Source organism: Taeniopygia guttata, chromosome 4 (assembly GCF_048771995.1).
Source record: "Taeniopygia guttata chromosome 4, bTaeGut7.mat, whole genome shotgun sequence".
Lineage (NCBI taxonomy): Eukaryota > Metazoa > Chordata > Aves > Passeriformes > Estrildidae > Taeniopygia > Taeniopygia guttata.
In genome coordinates this window covers 8,133,058-8,152,852 of record NC_133028.1, presented here as the reverse complement: position 1 = coordinate 8,152,852, position 19,795 = coordinate 8,133,058, and the positions used below count along the sequence as shown (strand labels likewise).

Sequence of the window (19,795 nt, the reverse complement as noted above, 5' to 3'; positions counted from 1 at the left end):
ATATTAGTTTCTCAATCTAGGTTTTGTGTTTTCTGTATTTGGAGTTGAGGACATTGTGTCTCTGGAGTTGAGGACATGGTAGGCTCAGAACCTGGGGTCACTGAAAAGCAAACCAGGCTGCAGCTGAAAAAACCCTTTTGGGTTTTTTTTAAACCTTAGTTCAAGTTTGTTTCAACACAGCTCATTTTTTTTTATCAGTTCAACCTTAAATTGTAGTATACTGACTGATTTAAAGAAGTCCTAACATTTTGGTGGTGGATTACCTCCTGAACTTCAAAAAATAGAAAATAAAAATTGATGTATATACTGCTTTAAAAGTATTAAGCTGCACATGAGCTGACAGTCCTAGAGAAATCTTATCTTCATGCAGACTGACAAATGAGTTATTTCTGCCTGCCCTTTCCTTCCTCTTTGGAGGCAATAATGGAAAGCTATCCAAGTAATCTAACCACATGAACAAGCAATTGCAGCATGTCTAATGCAAAGGGACCTATTACTTATGTAAACTAAAAGTCAATTCCAAAATTCTGCTCCTACAGTTGCTGGCAGGGTTTGGATTCAGCTGGGTCACATATCTATGCTTAAGAGAGAAGGCAGGAAGAAGTAAAACATGATACTGACTTTAAAAAACTAACTGCTCTAGTGCTGGCTCCTGCAGCAGGGTGGTTCAGGACGTGATAGTGAGGTGGCAAACACAAGGGAGTTTGTGGCAAGTCCACCAGTTTTACAATCTCTTCCCTGCAGAGGAGGGAACAGTGGAATACCCAGCTGTAGCAGCAGATACAGGGTAGTCTAGTCACAAGGTTCTGGTGCTGTGCTGCCAAGTACTGTGTGTGTAATCGTACACCATTGTATTAGGTTCCTGCATAAAGCTGTTTTCCTTGAGGTAGCCGAGGGTGCAGTTCCATGATTTGTGAAATTTGATCCAGGACAGTGCTGCTGTGAAAAGCTTGGTGCTTTAAATCAAGTTTTCCCTTAATCAAGTTTCCCTGTTGCCCTGATTTTTAAAATTGTTTTCTTTTATAGTTCTTTTCAAAGTTTTAAAGTTATTTTAAAAGTTTTCTATACCTTCTGATGTTTACATATTTCTGCTAGAGTTCTCATGCTTTGTTCATGTAAATAATGATTGTTTTGCATTCTTCTTTGTGGGAGGAGAGAATTAATGGATTATTAGCTTAACCAGTGTAGTTAGAGAGGTAGCAATTTCATCCTTGAATCCACTGTCACTTTTAAAATTCTAAATATTGTGAGGTCAGAAATAAAATTAGCTCTTTTTCTCTTTTGAACTTACCAAACTTCTGTGTACTCATTTTGTGTCCAGTAGTGACACACCTCATCCCCGCTTGGTTTGTAGTGATCCTTTTTCCCTTGTCTGTATATGTATTTATGGGTCAGTTTCAGCTGGATCAGTGGTGTGACTGCCAGTGCACCTTCATGGCTCCTTATACCTCGTCTCAGGTTAGCATCAAGCTGGCTTAATCCAGTGGTAAAACTGCTTCCTTGGATATGGATTTTGTAGAAATACTTGCACTCACTGTATGAGAGTAGAGACTGGGGAAAAATAGGAACACTGTACTCTACAGAAATTTTTGAGGGTGTTTTTTTTTTTTTTTAGGGAAAATGTACTTCTGAGTTTTGAAATTTTCTTCCAAACTTTCTTACTTTTTTTGTTGTTTAACTCTATGGTAGTCATTTGCCTTCTATTGTTGGGATGAATGGAAAAATCCTTGAGCCTGTAAACAATGGACCAAAGCATCCCTTCTGGGAAACGGATTTTTTTTATAATCAAAGAAAAATGCCAGACTTTGAATCTGTAGGGCATGTACCTTCCACATATAGTAGTGCTTAAGATTTTGGCTGGTTTTATGGTAGGAAAATTCTGAATGAAGTTTTACAGGTTTTGTATTCTAGCAAATCAGCCCTGAGGATATGGGATCTGTGCTGGTTGGTGCTGCTGTTCCCTTGTTGCCATGAACTGTGGGGAGGGGCTGGAATGGGCAGCATGGGTTTCCTGTTGTAGTAGCATTTATGTTGCCAGGTTTTGCCACTCAGAGCTGTGTTTATCTAATCTCGATGTAGAATGACAGTGCAGTGGCAGTGGAGTACCAGAGTGTATCTCTGATTTAGGAACTGATGGGATTCCCAACAAACAGTTTTTTTCCTTTGTGAGAGGAGGTAGAGTCAAACAAGATCTTCACTCCCCAATAAAAACCGAATTATGAAGCTTTCAACAATCACTGAAAGATTTGATAATAGGCTGTACAGCCTAATATATATATTTGTGAATGTACAGAAATGACAGAGACAGTATTTATTTCATGCAGTATTTATTTCATTCAGTAATGAACACCGCCTGCTTCAGAGGATTACTGCTCTGGAAAAGCAGTAAGTTTAAAAAAAAAAAAAATCTGCCAAGCTGGGCTCATTACCCTGGATTTAAATGTACATTACAATTGTTGTAAGGCAGAGGGGGAGGGATCTTTCATTTGATTCTTGATTACTTATTCCATAGTAGCTCATGCATGTAAGAAGTGGTGGAGCACAAATAAAGATGCATAAAAGAAGTTAAGCAGCTTTAATGACAACAAATGACCACCTCCTGTTTTCAGGTGCTTTTAAGAGGTTTAAATGAGATACTTGTTCAATAATCCTATTGAGACACAGTGAGGCTTTTGAAATACTTTCTGTAGTGTTGAAAACTGGTGGAAACTCCAGCACTCTAGTATGTAGCAACTTGAAAAAAAAGCTAAAACCTGACTTTTTCACATCTTTTTATTTTGTTATTTTAAAATTTCTTCATAGTGAATATATATATGTGAGTCTAAGTGGCAATTAGGTGATCAAATAAAGTATTTTTAAAATAAGTATTTAAATATTAGCTAATTGATATATTTTTCCCCTTCCAGTTTCTTCGAATATGTGCTGATCTTTTTCGCCTGGTCCCTTTCTTGGTTTTTCTTGTTGTCCCATTTATGGAATTTTTACTACCAGTAGCTCTTAAGTTGTTCCCTAATATGCTTCCCTCTACATTTGAGACAAAGTCTAAAAAGGTAAGCAAGTAAGCAAGTCGGAATTTGTAATCCAGTGATATTTTTTTAAAAATTAGAAACTTCATTGTAAAAAAATTAGAAAAAGTTTAAAAACGTTGGATTTTTTTTTCAGTATTGGGGTAATGCTTTTATCTTCCTTATTTTGAAGGTGTTGCTTTTTAACATATAATAATGAACCAGTGCCATCCTGGTTTTTATATGTGCAGGTGCCAAGTTATCAGGGTTGAAAGCCTTTCTTGTCTTTTCTGCCATCCTCATTTCCATTTGCTATGACTCCTACAAAGGAGAAATAAAGCTATTTTATTTTTCTGCTTGTATTAAATAGACATTGTAACATTTGTAGTCTTAAACCTTGATACAAGGTTTTTCATATGTATACTTAATATTTAAAATAGATTCTTACACTTTTTTTAGCTTAAACTTTATTTCTACTAGTTATGTTTTCTCAGAATTGTTAGAGCTTTGTAAAAATCCACCAAAAGAGTCCCACAAGTTTTTGCTTTCAGAGCACACACTGAGCTCTTCAGCTTGTTCAGTGTGATTTGGGGATCTTTGGGAAGAGTGAATTGCCCTTTGGAATGTGTGTATTACAGCAGAAGTCCAGAATTACTCCACATAATTTGTCTGGGGGCAGAAGTGATGTTTAGTCCATGTGTTTCAGGCAGGAACTTTTAAAAACAAATATTTTTTTAACAGGAGGAAAGATTGAAGAAAGAATTGAGAGTAAAGCTTGAATTGGCTAAATTCCTTCAAGACACCATTGAGGAGATGGCCTTAAAAAATAAAGCAGCCAAGGGAAATGTTACAAAAGATTTTTCAACATTCTTCCAAAAGGTAAAAGATTTGGAAAATATGTTTTCTCTTCCTACACAAAAAAAAGACTTTGTGCTGGGTTTTTTTTTTTTTTTCCTATGGTAATTATCACATGCCTTTATTTTTTTGAACTGGAAGAATCAGAATGTAGTAGTTTTTTTAGAATAAGTTTCTTTTTTGTCAGTGTGATGAAGTTTTCCTATTACTAACTTTGGTGTTCTAGCTGGTGCTTTTGCTCTCTAATTCTAGAAGCACTATATTTCTGCTCATTTGTTTCTTGTTAAGTTGTTTGTTAATAAGTGAACTCTAACATGAAACATTGTGTGCTCAGTGGTTACTCATACTGGTTTTGACCTCTTTTTTTTTCCAACATGGGGTATGAAAACTGTGAGAGGACTTCCTTCCCAATTAACTGATTGAAACTTAATGGGGGGAGAAGTAAATTCTTTTAGTCAAATTTAATTCTGCTTGTAAAAACAGTTTTTAAGTGCACAGTTGCTATACTGACTAGAATGTGGTATAATCTGAGGTTTAGCTAGAATGTGGTTGCTGTGCAAATTTTTTTAATTTAAGTTCAGTGGCAGATAGAGGCTTAAGTGTCAGACATCTGCCTCCTACATTAATGGCCTTTAGGTTTCCCAGCATTTCCTTTCACCAAACTGTGGGTGAGAGTAAGATACTCCTTGGAGAGATGAAAATTGCATTCTTAAGTCTTCTCAGGACAGTACTTATCTCTGATTTCTCTTAACTGTGGGGCTGTTGAATAAGAGGTGGAGCCAACAACATCACCAAGTGCTTTGTTGAGAGAAAGGCAGTGGTCTCCTCCTTTGGAGAGAATGTGTATTTGCATATAAATCCAGGAGTTTCGTACAAGCCCTGTCAAATAGCTTAAAATTTTCCTGCATGTCAGGGCTAAGAATAAAGTGTGGGGTGATAAGATGATATTGATAGTGCCATGTAGATCACCTCACATAATCATAGTGGCAAATTTTGCCGGTCAGTAACTTCTTGCAAAGTCCTTTTACTTTGAAGCCTCTCTGCAGTCATCTGTTTCTGTTCTTCTGAATCTGCAGAACATTGTAAGTGGTTAGTGTAGCAGTTAGTGGCTGAGGCATTGCCCTCCAGGCTCTGGGAAGTTGCCCACTCTTGCTTCATGTTCAGAACATTTCATTTTCCTCTAGAAGAACTGCTACTGAGAATTTACATTTGGCCGTTAATTTTCATGGAAATAAATGATGTTTCACTCTACATTTGCTGGAGGAAGTCCCAAGTTCCTTTGATGACTAAAAAAGAAGTTTTAAGCCCTGCATTTCATATGTGTGGGTGTGCTTTTTACAGCTTTATATTTCTCATTTGTGCCACAGAGACAAAATTCATTGATCTCATTTCGCTGCACCGGATAATAAATGTCAGAGCAAGAAGCAGCTTCAATGGTTCTCACCTTTTTGCTATTTTTTAACAGCAGCTTCTGTGGTGAAGTATTTGATGCTGCAAGAACAATTGATTACAGGCTTAATATGTCTTCTGCATAATTCCAGAATTTGTCTCTGTTGCTTTGTAGCTAGAGATGTACCAGAAAGCTTCAGTTGGTACTTTCAAGAAACACATGCTTGGCTCTGTCAAAATTCATCTTTAAACAAGGAAGAAAATACTTCCTGTGTTCCTGAAGTGCCATTTTTGGCTCCTGTGGTGAAGGCACTGGCAAAGTGGAACAACAGGGCCTTTGACCTTTCTTTCTTCAAAATGGTTTCTCTGCTTCAAAAGTATCCTGGAGGTTAATGGGCTCAAGGCGATCTTGTCTCCTGATTTTGACCTTTTCCTGTACTCAGTAGCTGTTCACTAAAATATTTGAGTTTGCAGGTAGAACAGGTAGGCATGATGAATCATGCAGTACAGATAATGTTAGGTTTTCAAATTGTACATGATGTCACCTAGTTTTATGTTTCCTTTACTAAGACTGGGAGTACGTAATTGTAAGTTCTGTAGATCTTTGATGTAGCGGTGCTTTTGGTGGCATACTTAAAATAGAAAAAATCAACATCTATACAGGTGATAATGCTTTACTGTGACCTGATCTGTGACCTGATGAGACTAGGAAATTTTTCTCCTACTTCTTTGAACTGTTATTTCAGCTTCCAACAATTGGATTTAATGATTGGGAAGTCATTAATTTAATGATTGGGAAGTAGCACATCACTGAAGAGCTTAACTTTTATTTGTACAAGCAGTTACATAGAACCTGCCATCACAAAGGATGCAGGAGTCCTTTCCCAAACAGTGCTCTATACTGTGGAATATCTTCAAGTACAAAAACATTTGCGCTGAGATGCTGCAGAACATCTCAGAATTGAAAGCAAGACTATTGTAAAAAATGTGGTGGTGGAGAGAAGTAGGTAGTTAAGTGTACTAATCTGTGTTTCACGGAGACACTAGTATTGCAAAATTTTTGCCATTGGGTGAACTTCTTACTTTATCTTTCCATCCTTATCTTATGTGTTTCTGTGTTTAGTAAATATGGGGCCAGTACAAATATCTGCCTGTGTGACTCCTGTAGCAAAGGTATATATATGTATTTCTTGAGGTATCTCATGGCAGTGCAATTCAGCTAGACCTGCTTCTTAGTGTACAGGTACATCTAATTTTTGTTTTGCTAGTTTTGTCTTAAATACATTATCCAGTGTTGTTGGAAACTGTCAGCACTATAAATTCTTTTGCCCAAAGTAAATAAATTGTTTCTTTATTTAAAAAGTTTTTTCATTCCTTCCTTATGTGCTATTTCTTATCCCAAAACTCTTCCAAAGAGTTTGACAAACGAGGAGAGTGTTTGTATTCAAAATAATGCCCAACCATAACATTTGCTTTGAAAAGCTTGGGGTGTGTTTGTTTTTTTCTCACAGATCAGGGAAACTGGTGAAAGACCCAGTAATGAGGAGATCTTGAGGTTCTCTAAACTGTTTGAAGATGAGTTGACCCTGGACAATCTGACCAGGCCTCAGCTGGTGGCACTTTGTAAATTGTTGGAACTTCAGTCAATTGGGACAAACAACTTTCTCCGCTTCCAGCTGACAATGAGGTTGAGGAGCATAAAAGCAGATGACAAGGTGAGTCATTCTGAATAGGCACTGGGTAATAATTTTGACACATAACAGTAACGAGTGTGTGTGGATATACGTATGTTTGTTTTTCTAAGCATTTCCCATTTGTTTTAATTGTCTCATTTTTGAGAACTTTGAACAAAAAGGCTTGAAGAGCTTAAAATCAGAAATGTCCTCATTTGTTAAGAAAAAACTGATATTTTTTTAATCTACCATTAATTAAAATGAAAATAATTATATCACAAACAAAAACATTTGTATGAAACTATAATTTGTAAGGGAGCTAATAGAAGTATCAGCTTAGGGGTTGGCTGGCCATGCTGGAGCTGTGGGAGCAGCTGAGGCTGTTTTGTGTTAGAGCAGCAGCCTCTAGTGGCTGTTGTAACACGTGGCTGTGCAGTGCTGGTGCTGCCTCTGTTTTGAGCTCTAACACCGTCAGATTTCCTTTCCATTGTGCAGATGATTGCTGAAGAGGGAGTTGATACCCTGACTGTTAAAGAACTGCAGGCAGCTTGTCGTGCCCGAGGGATGAGAGCTCTTGGTGTGACAGAGGAGCGTCTCAAGGAACAGCTTAAACAGGTATGGTTTGGCAAGACTGAATACACAGACCTAATTCCAGTTGTTAGCGCTGATGCTCTGGTTTTTGTCGTGAATCCGAGAAGTCATTTTGATTCTGTTCTCATTAAAGGCTTGGTTAAAACAGTCTTTCTTCTTAATAAGCTTTTGTCACATGTAGTTTGTAAGTATGCAGTAGCTGTGGATTGCTGCCTTTTGACCATGATGCTTTGATGATACAAATAGATACTTCAAATTTAACATATCCATAATATGTTTGCAATTTTGAAAGTTTGTCTTGTCAGTTATTATCTTGCTCAAAGGAAGTTTTCACTTAGTAGATCAGTTGTCTCTGCTGTTGCCTGGTTTAGAGGAAGCTCTATTGGAACATGTCTAGAGGAGGCCACTAAGCTGATTACAGGGGCCTGGAGCACCTGTATGAAGATGGACTGAGAGAGTTGGGGCTGCTCAGCCTGGAAAGAGAAAGCTCAAGGGACAAAGGGACATCTTCTAGCACCTTCAGTACCTAAAGGGGCCTTACAGGAAAGCTGGAGAGGGACTTTTCACAAGGACATGTAGTGATAGGACAAGGGGGAATGACCTTAAGATGAAGGAGGGCAGGTTTAGATTAAATATTAGGAAGAAATTCTTTTCTGTGACGGTGGTGAGACATTGGCAACCAGGTTGCCCAGAGATGTGGACTCCCCATCCCTGGAGATGTTGAAGGCCAGGTTGAATGGAGCTCTAAGTAACAGTTCAGTGGAAGGTGTCCCTGCCCATGGCAGAGAGTTGGAACTAGATGGACAATCTTTAACCCAACCCAAATGTTTCTGTGATTTTAAGATGCATGGGAAAAAAACCACTTGTTCAAATAGTCATTTCGTATTTCTTGAAATACTTCTTCAAACAAAATACATCTTCCTATATTTCGTTGCAATGGCTGTAATTCTTAGCTTTTTACAGTCTGTAGTTCCTATGTTAGGATATTGACTGATAAGTAGTGCTAAAAAAAATTGTATTTACTTTTGCTTGATTTTATTTTATTTTATCTTGAAATTAAAGACTCGTTTTTTTATATTGCACTTACAGTGGTTAGATCTGCACCTCAACCAGGAAATTCCTACTTCATTGCTTATTTTATCCAGAGCCATGTATCTTCCAGATACCCTTTCTCCAGCTGATCAGCTCAAAACAACCCTTCAGACGCTACCAGACAGTGTTGTAAGTATTGATGGACATAGTGTGTAACTAACTTTCAGTGTCATGACTGAAAATCCATCCAGACAAGTAGATGTTCTTCTCAGTTCCTTGCTTTTCCTTGAAAAACTAAATCATAGATAGGTTTATTTGAGTGACCTTCAAACACAGAAGTTGTGTTGTATGTGGAGAGATATGAGGATAAAGCAAATACAGGGCAATATTGGATTACATGACTGCAGACAGTAATAGCATAAGAAGATTTAGAATACACCTTTCATATACCAAAAAAACAGTGAATGCTTTGGGCCATAGAAAGACATTAATACTTCAAAATACATGATGTTATGCAGCCAGAGAAATTATCAGAGTAAATTGTTGGTAGTCTTGAGAGAAAGAGAATGTATGATTTCAGGGTGAAGAGTTCATGTTGCCACCAAAACTGAAAACTTTCTCAAGAAAGAGGGTCATCTTTTTCTGAGAAATGCAAAAATAGGGTAACATTTGGGAGCTTTGAGTTTATTCATTAGCATACCTGTACTACCTATCTCAATCAGGCTATCTAAACTTACATTATGTATGTAGATATACACACTTCTGTTATACTACTTCTGTTATTTTTAGGCCAAAGAGGCTCAAGTGAAAGTGGCAGAAGTTGAAGGTGAAAAAATAGATAACAAAGTGCGTCTGGAAGCAACACTTCAGGAAGAGGAAGCCATCAGAAAAGAAAATGAAGAAAAGAAAATGTCTGAAGCTGCAGAGAAGGCCAAAGAAACCCTTGAAATTGCAGCCATGGTAAGTTCTGCTCACAGCTACTGAGGAGTAAATGTCAAGTGATGTGAAAACTAGCATGTTATGAGTTATTGCCTCTGCTCTGGGTATTGTCTGCAAGAAACTGGACTTTAAATCCATGTATGGAAGATGTGAGAGAATGTTTAAACTGCCTGCAACACAAAAGTTTACTGTAAAGTGTTGGCTCAGTCTTACTTATCTTTGATTTCTCGTCCTTCTTAATTAAAGCAGTAAGAGAAGACCTCTTTTTCTGTAGTAAAGGTGGTGGTTTTGTTTGTTTTTTGCTTAATTTTCTGCACCCCACACTTTAAATGTTCTCATCTTTGGCTCTTTCTATTTGTCATTAACCTGATAACATTGCTGTATAATATTTGACTATAAAAGCTGCTGGCCTGCATCATTAGTGAATTAAGCCTCAGGAGCTCACAGAAGTATTTCTTTAAATACAAGTGGGTATGTTAATGTGAAACCACTTAATATATTGCAGTTTTTTAACCTCTTTTCATAACAATGTGTGTTTCTACTTTGGCAACTATTTCTATTTTGACAAGTCATTCTTTACTGATGCTAATATATCTAATGTTTTTGTTTTTTAAATGCAACCTAATGAGGTGTTTTAAATTTAGAAAGCAGCAGAACCAGCAGCAGATCTTGAAGCAACTGCTCTGCAAGCTAAAAAAAGCCAGGTGGTGATGGACACTGAACCAGAACTGGCACGGGCAGGTGCAGCAGTGCACTCAGAGACACTGATAGATACAGCACCAGTGCTGGAAGGCATTAAGGTAAACCACACATTTTCATAATTTTGAATGTAAAGATTCAGAGCATTCATGTGAGAACCAAGATAAATTGCTTGTCTGCCCTTTAGTTTTAACCCTCTCATTATATTCTATCAGCTAAAAGCAACCACTTAGTGGATTGAAAATTCACCAATGCAGAAGCTGAAGTCAGAACAAATAATCCTTTATCTATCTGCATTACTGAAGTTAATATACCTGTTTTGGGGGGCATTTGCACTGTCTGTAGATGGAATGGGCCTGTGCATATTTTATTCTCAGTTTTTCAGGAGACAGGTGTACTTGACAACCTATGGATGTTCATCCTCATTCTCACAAAGTTTAGTGAAGATAACTTTTCTACAGCTCAACTTTCCAAACTTTACTCTTTTTTTGGGTGTAATTTATCTTTTCCTTACATAGTGAATTGTTTCTCACTGGTTTTAATTGCTTAGCCCAGTAATGAAGTTAAGCATTCTTAAATGAAATGATTTGGTATGGAATTTAAAAAACTCACATATCAATCACATTAGCTGAACTTACTACTGATGCACTTCAAAAAACCGTACCATAGCAAATTAACTGCCTTGCCATTTAAAATCTTTGTATTAGTCTCCAAATCACTATGTGATAGTAGTGATTCCAAACATGTAAAAAGAATCTTGAGGTTTTTTCTGCTAGAAGACTGAAAATCTTGCAGGAAGATCACAAATGTTCCTTTCACTAATTTGTCTGTGTTTTCTGTTACAGGGTGAGGAAATCACCAAGGAGGAGATTGATGTGCTGAGTGATGCTTGCACCAAGCTACAGGAGCAGAAAAAAGCACTAACAAAGGAAAAGGAGGAGCTTGAGGAATTGAAGGATGATATCCAGGAGTATAATGAGGTGAAGAATGGGTCATGGAAGTTTTTTTTCTGTTCATGTTTAGTTTTAGCAGAAGTGATGCACAAGTTTAAAGATTATATTTCTTGGTTGTCTGTCTGGAGTTGGAAGCTGAGTGAATGAACTTTTCTGTGACAATGCAGAGCCTCATTTGTGTAACATGTTCAAAGCTTAATTGTTAGCCTAATTGTTATCACTAGAGTAGTTCCCAGCAGATGAGATTCCTGCTCCTGCTCTTGTTCCCAGGGGACTGGGGTAACAGGAGCTGACTGACTGCTGCATGCTGCAGTTCTTTCTCAGCAAGTATAGGTGTCAGTATTACAGAAATTTCCAAGATAAGTAAAATTAACCTTATCCAGTCTTATAAAAGGTGTGGGAAATAATATTTAAGGGGTGCACGAAAAAGGCAGCTGTGTTAAAATTTATTGTTCTAATTCCATCTGCCTTTGTATGTCTCTGCACTTGTATTTAATCTACAAATGGCTCCTGTCTTGAAGTGCTGGTTGAAGTCAGTAGTGTCTGTTGCAAATTCACACCAGTAAAAGCTTTTCTCTCTCTTGACCATTTCTTCTAGGATTTGCAAGAGATAAAGGAGCTTTCTAAAACTGGTGAGGAAGAGGCAGTGGAAGAGTCAAAGGCAAGCAAGCGACTGACGAAGAGAGTGAACCGAATGATTGGTCAGATAGACAAAATTATTGTAGAATTAGAAACCAGTCAAAAGGCAGCAGATGCAAAGCTGGATGGTGAGGATACTCCTGCTGGGTAAGTGACCTGGGAGCACTGGATGTGTCTCTGGCTGTTCGCCTTCATCCTTGCTTTTATCTGATGTGTGGTTAGAAAAGCATTGGTGAATAACTTGTTGTTTAGAATTGATATAATTGATTTTAAAAAATTAAAACTAACAAAACTGTGCTGCAGATTTTCTCTCTTCTAAGGCTAAATATGGTTGAACTGGTGAAGGAAAAAAGGATGTATAATTCCCCAGATCCTGAGGGTGTTCTGAAAGTCAAAGTGTTGATTAGAATCTTACCATCTTGTCCATGTCTTTGGCACCAATAGAATTGCAGGTGAAATCATCCCCTTAGTCATGCTCCTCACACAGTAATTTTGCCCTGTGCCATTGACTGAAAAGGTGCACAACAGTGTGAACATGTCCATATTTGTTGTCATTTCATAACAAAGGCGTTAGTGAGGAAAAAAACTGCAAGGATCTATGGTGTCTTGAGACAAGTGAGAAAATGTGGCTAATGGAAGTGAGGAGATCATTTTACACACTCCCTTTCCAAGAGATTTACTTCATTTCAATTTTTTAACACACAGATTTTCTATGAAAGATCTTTCCTGATAGTTTCATTACAAAATTAATTTATCAACACTTATCCAGGTCTTAATATTATTGGAGAGTCTTTCAGGCAATCCCATGTTAAATGGTTATACACTGCTTGTTGCACACACTGAAATATCTGGAAACTGTGACACAAACTCTCATAGTTTGTTATCATGAATGCTGTATTAATCTGGTTTATGCTTGCACCATTTTATGTGATTCATTAAGAGAGTATGCCAGCTCCCAAAGAGCATAACTAAACAGAAATAAGTATTCTGCTTTTGTTGCTTCTGAGCTCTGTGTTTTCCAGTCCCCAGGGCAAACGGTCATTTGTTGCAAATTTTGTGCAATAAGGCAGCCATATGAATGGTGCTACAGAAAAGTTGTTGATTGAAACCATCTGAATTTGTAAACAAACAATACAATGCAGAATCTGCTTGTACTGAATGTAATTATACTTTGTAATGGATGGTTTTCTGGATAATTTTGTAGGTGATTGTGGACAATTGGAAAATTACTAGTTTAAATATTGCTTAGTTGTCAAAGGCTTGTCTTTTAACCTTCAGGATGGTGCAGTCATTATCAAGCCATGTCCAGGACATTTAGGAGCAGCATGAGAAATGCTCCTTGCTTAAAAGTCTGTCTGTGCCCAGAAGAGCTGGGACTACACTGATAAAGCCCTTCTGTTTAGTATTTATTGGCTTCACTGTCTCCTGCATTTCAGCTGGATCTGTGCTGGAAGATGTTTCTTCAAACTAGCAAAATACATAGGCAAGGAAGGGCTTTAGGTTGCAGCAGACAACTTGAACATCATGAGATCAGTGAGCAGGGAGTAACATCTGAAACCTGCTAGTCCTTCCTTCCCCAGAGTCTGGTCCTTGTCAGGAGCAAGTGAAGCTGATTTAACAAAACAGCTCAATTGCTCAAGTGATTAGTTCTCAGCTTTTGTTTTCCTGTGACTCATTGATTTTCTGTCAGCCAGCCTCTATATGTAAAAGGATGCCAGAAACAGGGCACTATATCTTTGGTAAATAGGGAGTGAAGGGATAAAGGGCATTAGATAAACAGTCTGGGAGGCACAGAAAACTTTATTTCAAATGCTTCTGGTTACTTATATTGGTTCACTAAAACATGTGGAAACTAGAAAAATGAGATTCAATGGTAAGATAAAAGTCTGCTTTCTGATCAGTAACTCCTTTTTGGTTTTTTTTGCATTCTGTTCAGGATTATAATTAATTAATTAATAATTTTACAAGCATCCTACAGTGTAGTATTTTCCAGTTCTGCCTTTTGTCAACCTTATTCCTTTGCCGTAACTGCTTGTCATGTAGAGTTTGTGCTTTCTCTTCAGGAAGAATCTCATCAGCATTGCTGAGCTAATTAATGCAATGAAACAAATTCAGAAGATTCCAGAGGAGAAGCTAACAAAGATTGCAGAGGCACTAGATGAAAACAAGGATGGCCAAGTTGATATAGATAATGTTGTTAAGGTAAGTCAAGGGGCTTCTTAAAGAAAATAAGGCTAAGCATCCCTCAAACATTACACCTGTTTGGGAATAAATTCATATGGCAGTCTTTTGCAAGGGTCTTTACTTGATGCCAGCGAGGTTTTAGGTTTGTATTGTAAATAGATCTTATATAACATCATCTTGAGAATCTGTATGGCTGGGAGGGTTTTTTTTTGGCAGGGGCGGAGAAGGGCGAATCCATGTCCATTACTAGATTACCTTTAAATCTGTAGGGTTTTCTCTATGTCTCTGTCAAGTTCTGTAAAATATAGTAATTTTGTTATTACTTACAAATGGGAGGGATAGAACTACCACTCTTAGGGGAAGTCTTGACATAACATCCATAGATATATTTCATATCAGTACAAAATAGTAGCTTCTCTTGCCTATTTGCATACTTTAGCTGTTTAATTGAGATCTGTATTTCCTGTGCTTGAAAGACAATAAGTTACATTTGTTGCCTGATTTGTCCTTTTTCTCAATTTGCTGAACATTCTCAGGTTTTATCTCCCTTTCACCCTCATTTTCTTGTTTCTTTTTCACTTGGTAAATTTAGATTTGTCCTGAAACTTAGTTCCCTCAAGTCATTCTGCTACTGGATACAGAAATAGCATTTAAACTCTGGCCAACTAGAAAATACAGTATCAGCCTTTTGAAACACATTTTTCCTCACTGCCCCAGCGGTGATTATCTTCCATGTTACTCTAAACAGCCGTTGCACATTTAGCAACACAGATAAAATGTACTTGTAAATTCTGCATATATTGCACAATAAGTCTAGGAACTTGAGGAGATATGCCAAGAATACATTTGTACAAAAGCTATTTAAAGGAATTTGGAATCATTTACTAGAGTTTTTTTCTATTTGCTTTTTGAAAAGCCCACCCCCTCTACTTTTAAGTTTTTCTAAATTTGTGCCTGAGTGATACAGTAGGTCATCTTAAATAATATTAAAATAAAATTAAGCCTATAATGCCTATTAAGCCTATATTACTGTCTTAAATACTTTTTCAACAGGTACTGAATCTCAGCTTTCCATTGAAACAGATAAAATAAATGGGTCTGTTTTACTAATGCTTTAAAATATCTTTGTGTGCTGCACACACAAAGGTCAAAAGTTCTAAGTCTTTTAGTGTACATTTTAGGGTTTTTTTTAGTACTCTGGATGTGTTTGAGATACTGGTTGTGGTTTGAATTTGTCTTCCATGTAAGAAAAAAATACTGTTTTTCTTGAACACGAGAACTGAATACTTTTGTTGTCTTAACAAAATTTATTATAGGAAAACACCTCCATCATATAAAACCTAAATGCACTCTCAATTTATTTTTGTGTTTGTATAGGTTGTAGAATTGATTGACAAAGAAGATATTGATATTGGCACCAGCCAGGTCGCTGAGATTATGTCACTGCTTCAAAAAGAAGAAAAACTGGTGGAAAAAGAGAAAGCAAAGGAAAAGCATGATAAGGAAGCTGCAGAAGCAAAGAATTAAGCTTCAGAATCTGAAGCTAATCACAGTTGTAACCAAAATCTTGTATATCTTTCTGTGTCTAATGGCTACATATTACTTGAGCTTTGTGATTATGGGAAGTGTTTTGAGCTGATTCTGGTAATAAATCGTAGATAAGTTTTCTGACATATGGAATGAAATTTCCGTTCATCAAGAAGTGATTTAGTGTTATTCCATACTGATGAAAACAGAATAGGCTTCTGTAGCAGTGCTCCTGCCCACAAAAACATGTATTTGCACTCATTGTTGTGGTACAGTGATCCATTAAACTTGGAAGCTTGCTGTATACATTAAGAGTATCTATCATGGAGAAATGTTTCTCATTTATTTTCTTCCATCATTACATGGGGCCCAACCTTGCTCTGCTTCTACCTTTTAGCTTTTTCAAAATTTAGTACGATCTTTCTGTTCCATCACAATATTACACATTTTCTAATCGGCTAGTAGAGATTCCATGGCTTCTAGTAGTAGCTCTATAGATTTAGGGGGTTTTAAGCTAAATATCACTAAGCTGTTGCCTCACTGACAGAGAATGTGGCATTCTGATCACTTTTATGAATACCTGGTTATTATTATTTTCTGTTGAAGGGAAAAAATCAGATTTATTTTTCCTTAGAATGGAAACTTGGCATGAAGTTTGCTTCTTATGGGTGCCTTAAATTTCATAGGACTAGAGAGTAGAGTATGTTGCTTCTACTCAAAACTCCATGAATTATTGAAGCATTGGAATCACAGGAGCCTTTAAAATAGTTTCAGAACACAATATGTCATGGTAAAGTGAGTTAAAGTGTTTGAATAGCAGGATGAAAAGAATCAGAAGGGGAAAATGTTAGTTGTGATCTTTTTGCATATACATTTAAAAAAATGTAGCTATCTTTGTGTGCTTGTTTCTCATCTGATAATTATTTACACCATAACTAGTTCTCTTACCTCTCAATTTTCATCTCAGGTATAAAGTAATTAACCAAGTATAGTCAGAGTACATAAATATGTTCATCTCATGGCATTGCTTACTGTGCAGTCAACAAGTCATTTTTGGTATTGCCAGTGCTTTGATTACATTATTGGTTTATAGTCACTGTCTTTAAATGTGTGACTACATACTGGCATTACGTCAAGGTTTTCTCAATAATATTTCTTCTTAGCAGTAAATTTTAAAGTTTTAAAACTAAAGTACTAACTCTGGGATGTCCCATAATTCATGGTAGCCTAAATTTTACACTTTTCTTAAAATCTATTACGAAATACATGTAGTGTGGCTTGAACCAGCAGGGTTGTGGTTTGGGGTTTTTATTCTGATTTTTTTTTTTGCACCCAGTATTATCAAACATATGACCATTCTTGATTTTGTGTACATTATAGAGCACATCTGACAATGGCACTGTACATGATGGTATTGAGGTGGGCAGTTAGTACTTAATGCTTTTAGTAATAGTAGCATAATTTTGTAGAAAATACCACTCCCAAGCATATTTCAGCATAATTCCATGTGCAGTATTTATCTAGATTGGCTAAATTATTTGTACAAACTTATTTGCAGTTAGTGGAACAAAAGAAGTTTTGACAGTCTCATGGCTTGCATGATATGGACCATTGTATGTAGTTGTTTCCAAAGCAATATGTACAGTGAGATGTACAGTTCTAGAAAAAGTCAGTGTCTAGTTCAACTATTGAGTTCATATTCTGTACAGTTTGCAAAGAAAGCTTCTTACAGCAAGATCCTCCTGAGAATTACTGTAATTGTAGCTGAAGTGCGAAATCGCTGTGGTGAAGCTGAAATTTCAAATCAGTACAATCTTTATGGTTCATGTATCCCAAAACAAGGGGGCCGTTCTCTTCCTCATAAATCAAGATTACCTTGGAGATTTCAGCAAGGAAGTCACTTTGTAGATTTTTGAAGATCCGAATTCACTGTGTGCTTTTTTTTTTAGACCAACGCATGTGTTAGATGAAAATTCAAGAATAAAACTGATTTCACAAGAATACAATCTAGAAACTAATTTTCCATTTTATAATTTACAGCTAGAATTTATGGGCTTTGAAGTACGCTCAGTTTTTACAGTGGCATATTTTCAATTTTAAAACAATGTATAAGAATATTACTTGACATTCCTGAAACATGGTAAAGATACTCTAAAATTGCCTGCTACCTTTCATGGAATATCAAAAACCTAAGAATTGTATTCACTTGAATGCATGCAGATTTAAACCAGGGAAGTAGCAGAAAAAGCTGTTTTCAAATATTTATTGATTAAAGTTTTACAGAGCTTTAACTGTCCTGAAAGTAAATTGACTGATTGCAGTATTTGGGAGTTTAAAACACTTTGCTGCTGTTCTGTGTTTACTGTTCACTTAAATTTTCTGTGGATTAAATAAGAAGGGAGCCAAAAACAGCAGATTTTTTTTGTTTGTTTTATGAATTATATTCTGATTTAAGTAATTTGGATACATTTGTATTTGCATGAAATAGGGCATAATGTGACCTCTTTACAGATTACATGAAATTCTTTTAAAAGCCAGTCAGAAATGCCAACTTTTTGCTGTGACCTAAAGCAATGACAGGACGTGCAGACCAACCACAGAAATGACTTTCATGGGGAATGCCTTCCTTCTGTTGAAAGCAGGCAAACCCATGGCAGCTGGACTTGAACAACACATGTTCTTGCAAGCTTTAAAAGATTAGGAGGCCCTTAGAGATCCACTTTTACCCAACTTTGAACCTCACAAGCAGCTCTGTACTGGTGATACAGGCAACTGCAGCAGAGTGGAATAGCTCCAGCTAATGTGCTTGGTTGCCTTTGGTGTTGACCAAAAAACCAGAAGCTGCAGTACATTCAGAGAAGGATGAGTGTACAAATGTACATTAACTGGTCAGAAATTATTCCTGAGTGAATATTTAATCAGGAGATGTAAATATTTCTTTAATTAATTTAAAGGATATGTGACATTTCAATGACTTTGTGACTTACACAGGCAAAGCCTCTGAGCTCAGACTTAGGTGACTGGTAAGAGCATTGATGGGGTTGTTACAGATTCAAATAAATTTTGACTATGAACTATTCAGGGGGAAAATGTAAAACATGCAAAAAGCTTTTTTAAAAATCTATTTAGCAACAGGGAAGAGAAGTAGAGTAGGATGTGATTTCATTTCCCCCTTCAAAACAAGCTTGTTATAGGAGCTGTTTTATTGAAAAACTTTTTTCTTTTTCATCTTAGCCCAAAAGATGGTTTTCACAGAGATTTTCATCACTGACTACATACTGTGAGAGTCAATCTGCCTGCAGGTTAAGTGCCAGGAAGCTGGTTCAGTTGGAGTTTGTCAGCAGGACTGCATGCAGGTAGAGAATATCTTTTGCCAGGATAGTACCTTACACTAACGTAGGCTTTGTCCAGGGGGAAAAAGTTACATCTTTTATACAACTCCAAAATACTTCTTGTAACTTTATATCTGCATACCTTGCTAATAATTTTAACTTTAGCTACTTCAGCATGTATTTAAATACTTTTAAATTGTTAATATCAAATAATTGGATATACTTAATTAAAAGAATAATCCCATATTCTGTTCTTCATATGTATTCCAAACTTTGCCTTTCAGTTGATGAATTTCAGTCTGTTATAAATTTAAGTTGAAAATCATTTGTCTGTGCTCTGAGCATACTGGTCCTGTGTTTGCCATAACTCAGTATAAAATTTTTATGTTAATTGGAGCTTGTGTCCTTTGTTTAGTTACAATAAAAGTATAATTTTGAAACCTAATCTCTCCATTACTTTTCTGTTGGTTTTGATTAGTTAGTGTTAATTTATTGCTCTTCAGATGAGATGCCAGGCACAGGGCTGGATGCTGATGAGCTGTGTCCATGGAAGTAATCTGTCTGCTTTAGAACAGGATTTGGGAACATGCCAATGCTGAATCTGCTGTCTAGTGTCAAGTGTTTCAACAGGTGGCTGAAGACAACCTTCTGCCTTGACATGCTTTTTAAATAATAATCAATAAGCAAGGTTGTGTTGCAAATTTTTCCTTCTTCTGCTTAAAGCCAAATATGAAATAAAAAGCTTTAAAAGTGGCAGAACTTGTTCCTTTTAAGCTTTTGCTTTAAGAATTTCCTTAAATGACCCTTTAATTAGGGTGAATAGGTGTGGTGTGCAGCACTGGTCAAACTGTCTAGCAAGGGAATTGGGGTTTGAGTTTGTGAATTAAATGTGGACATTGGCAAGTGTCCTTGATCATATTTACTGAACTCCCAAGAAAGAGGTTGACTTCTGGATCCACTGTTCTCTTTCCTGAGAT

At 36.7% G+C, this 19,795-nt stretch overlaps 1 protein-coding gene across 1 annotated transcript in view; it reads left to right on the top strand.

The window, feature by feature from the left end:
* LETM1 (leucine zipper and EF-hand containing transmembrane protein 1) overlaps window positions 1–19,263 on the top strand; it is a 29,267-nt gene extending 10,004 nt beyond the window's left edge. The window contains exons 4-14 of the mRNA XM_030270578.4: window positions 2,907–3,050; window positions 3,747–3,884; window positions 6,761–6,964; window positions 7,418–7,537; window positions 8,603–8,734; window positions 9,335–9,505; window positions 10,129–10,284; window positions 11,029–11,163; window positions 11,735–11,922; window positions 13,839–13,977; window positions 15,337–19,263. Of these exons, the coding sequence (XP_030126438.4) occupies window positions 2,907–3,050; window positions 3,747–3,884; window positions 6,761–6,964; window positions 7,418–7,537; window positions 8,603–8,734; window positions 9,335–9,505; window positions 10,129–10,284; window positions 11,029–11,163; window positions 11,735–11,922; window positions 13,839–13,977; window positions 15,337–15,486 (1,677 nt within the window). The 3' untranslated portion in view covers window positions 15,487–19,263. The remainder of the gene's footprint in view (window positions 1–2,906; window positions 3,051–3,746; window positions 3,885–6,760; window positions 6,965–7,417; window positions 7,538–8,602; window positions 8,735–9,334; window positions 9,506–10,128; window positions 10,285–11,028; window positions 11,164–11,734; window positions 11,923–13,838; window positions 13,978–15,336) is intronic.
* Window positions 19,264–19,795: the final 532 nt, after the last annotated feature.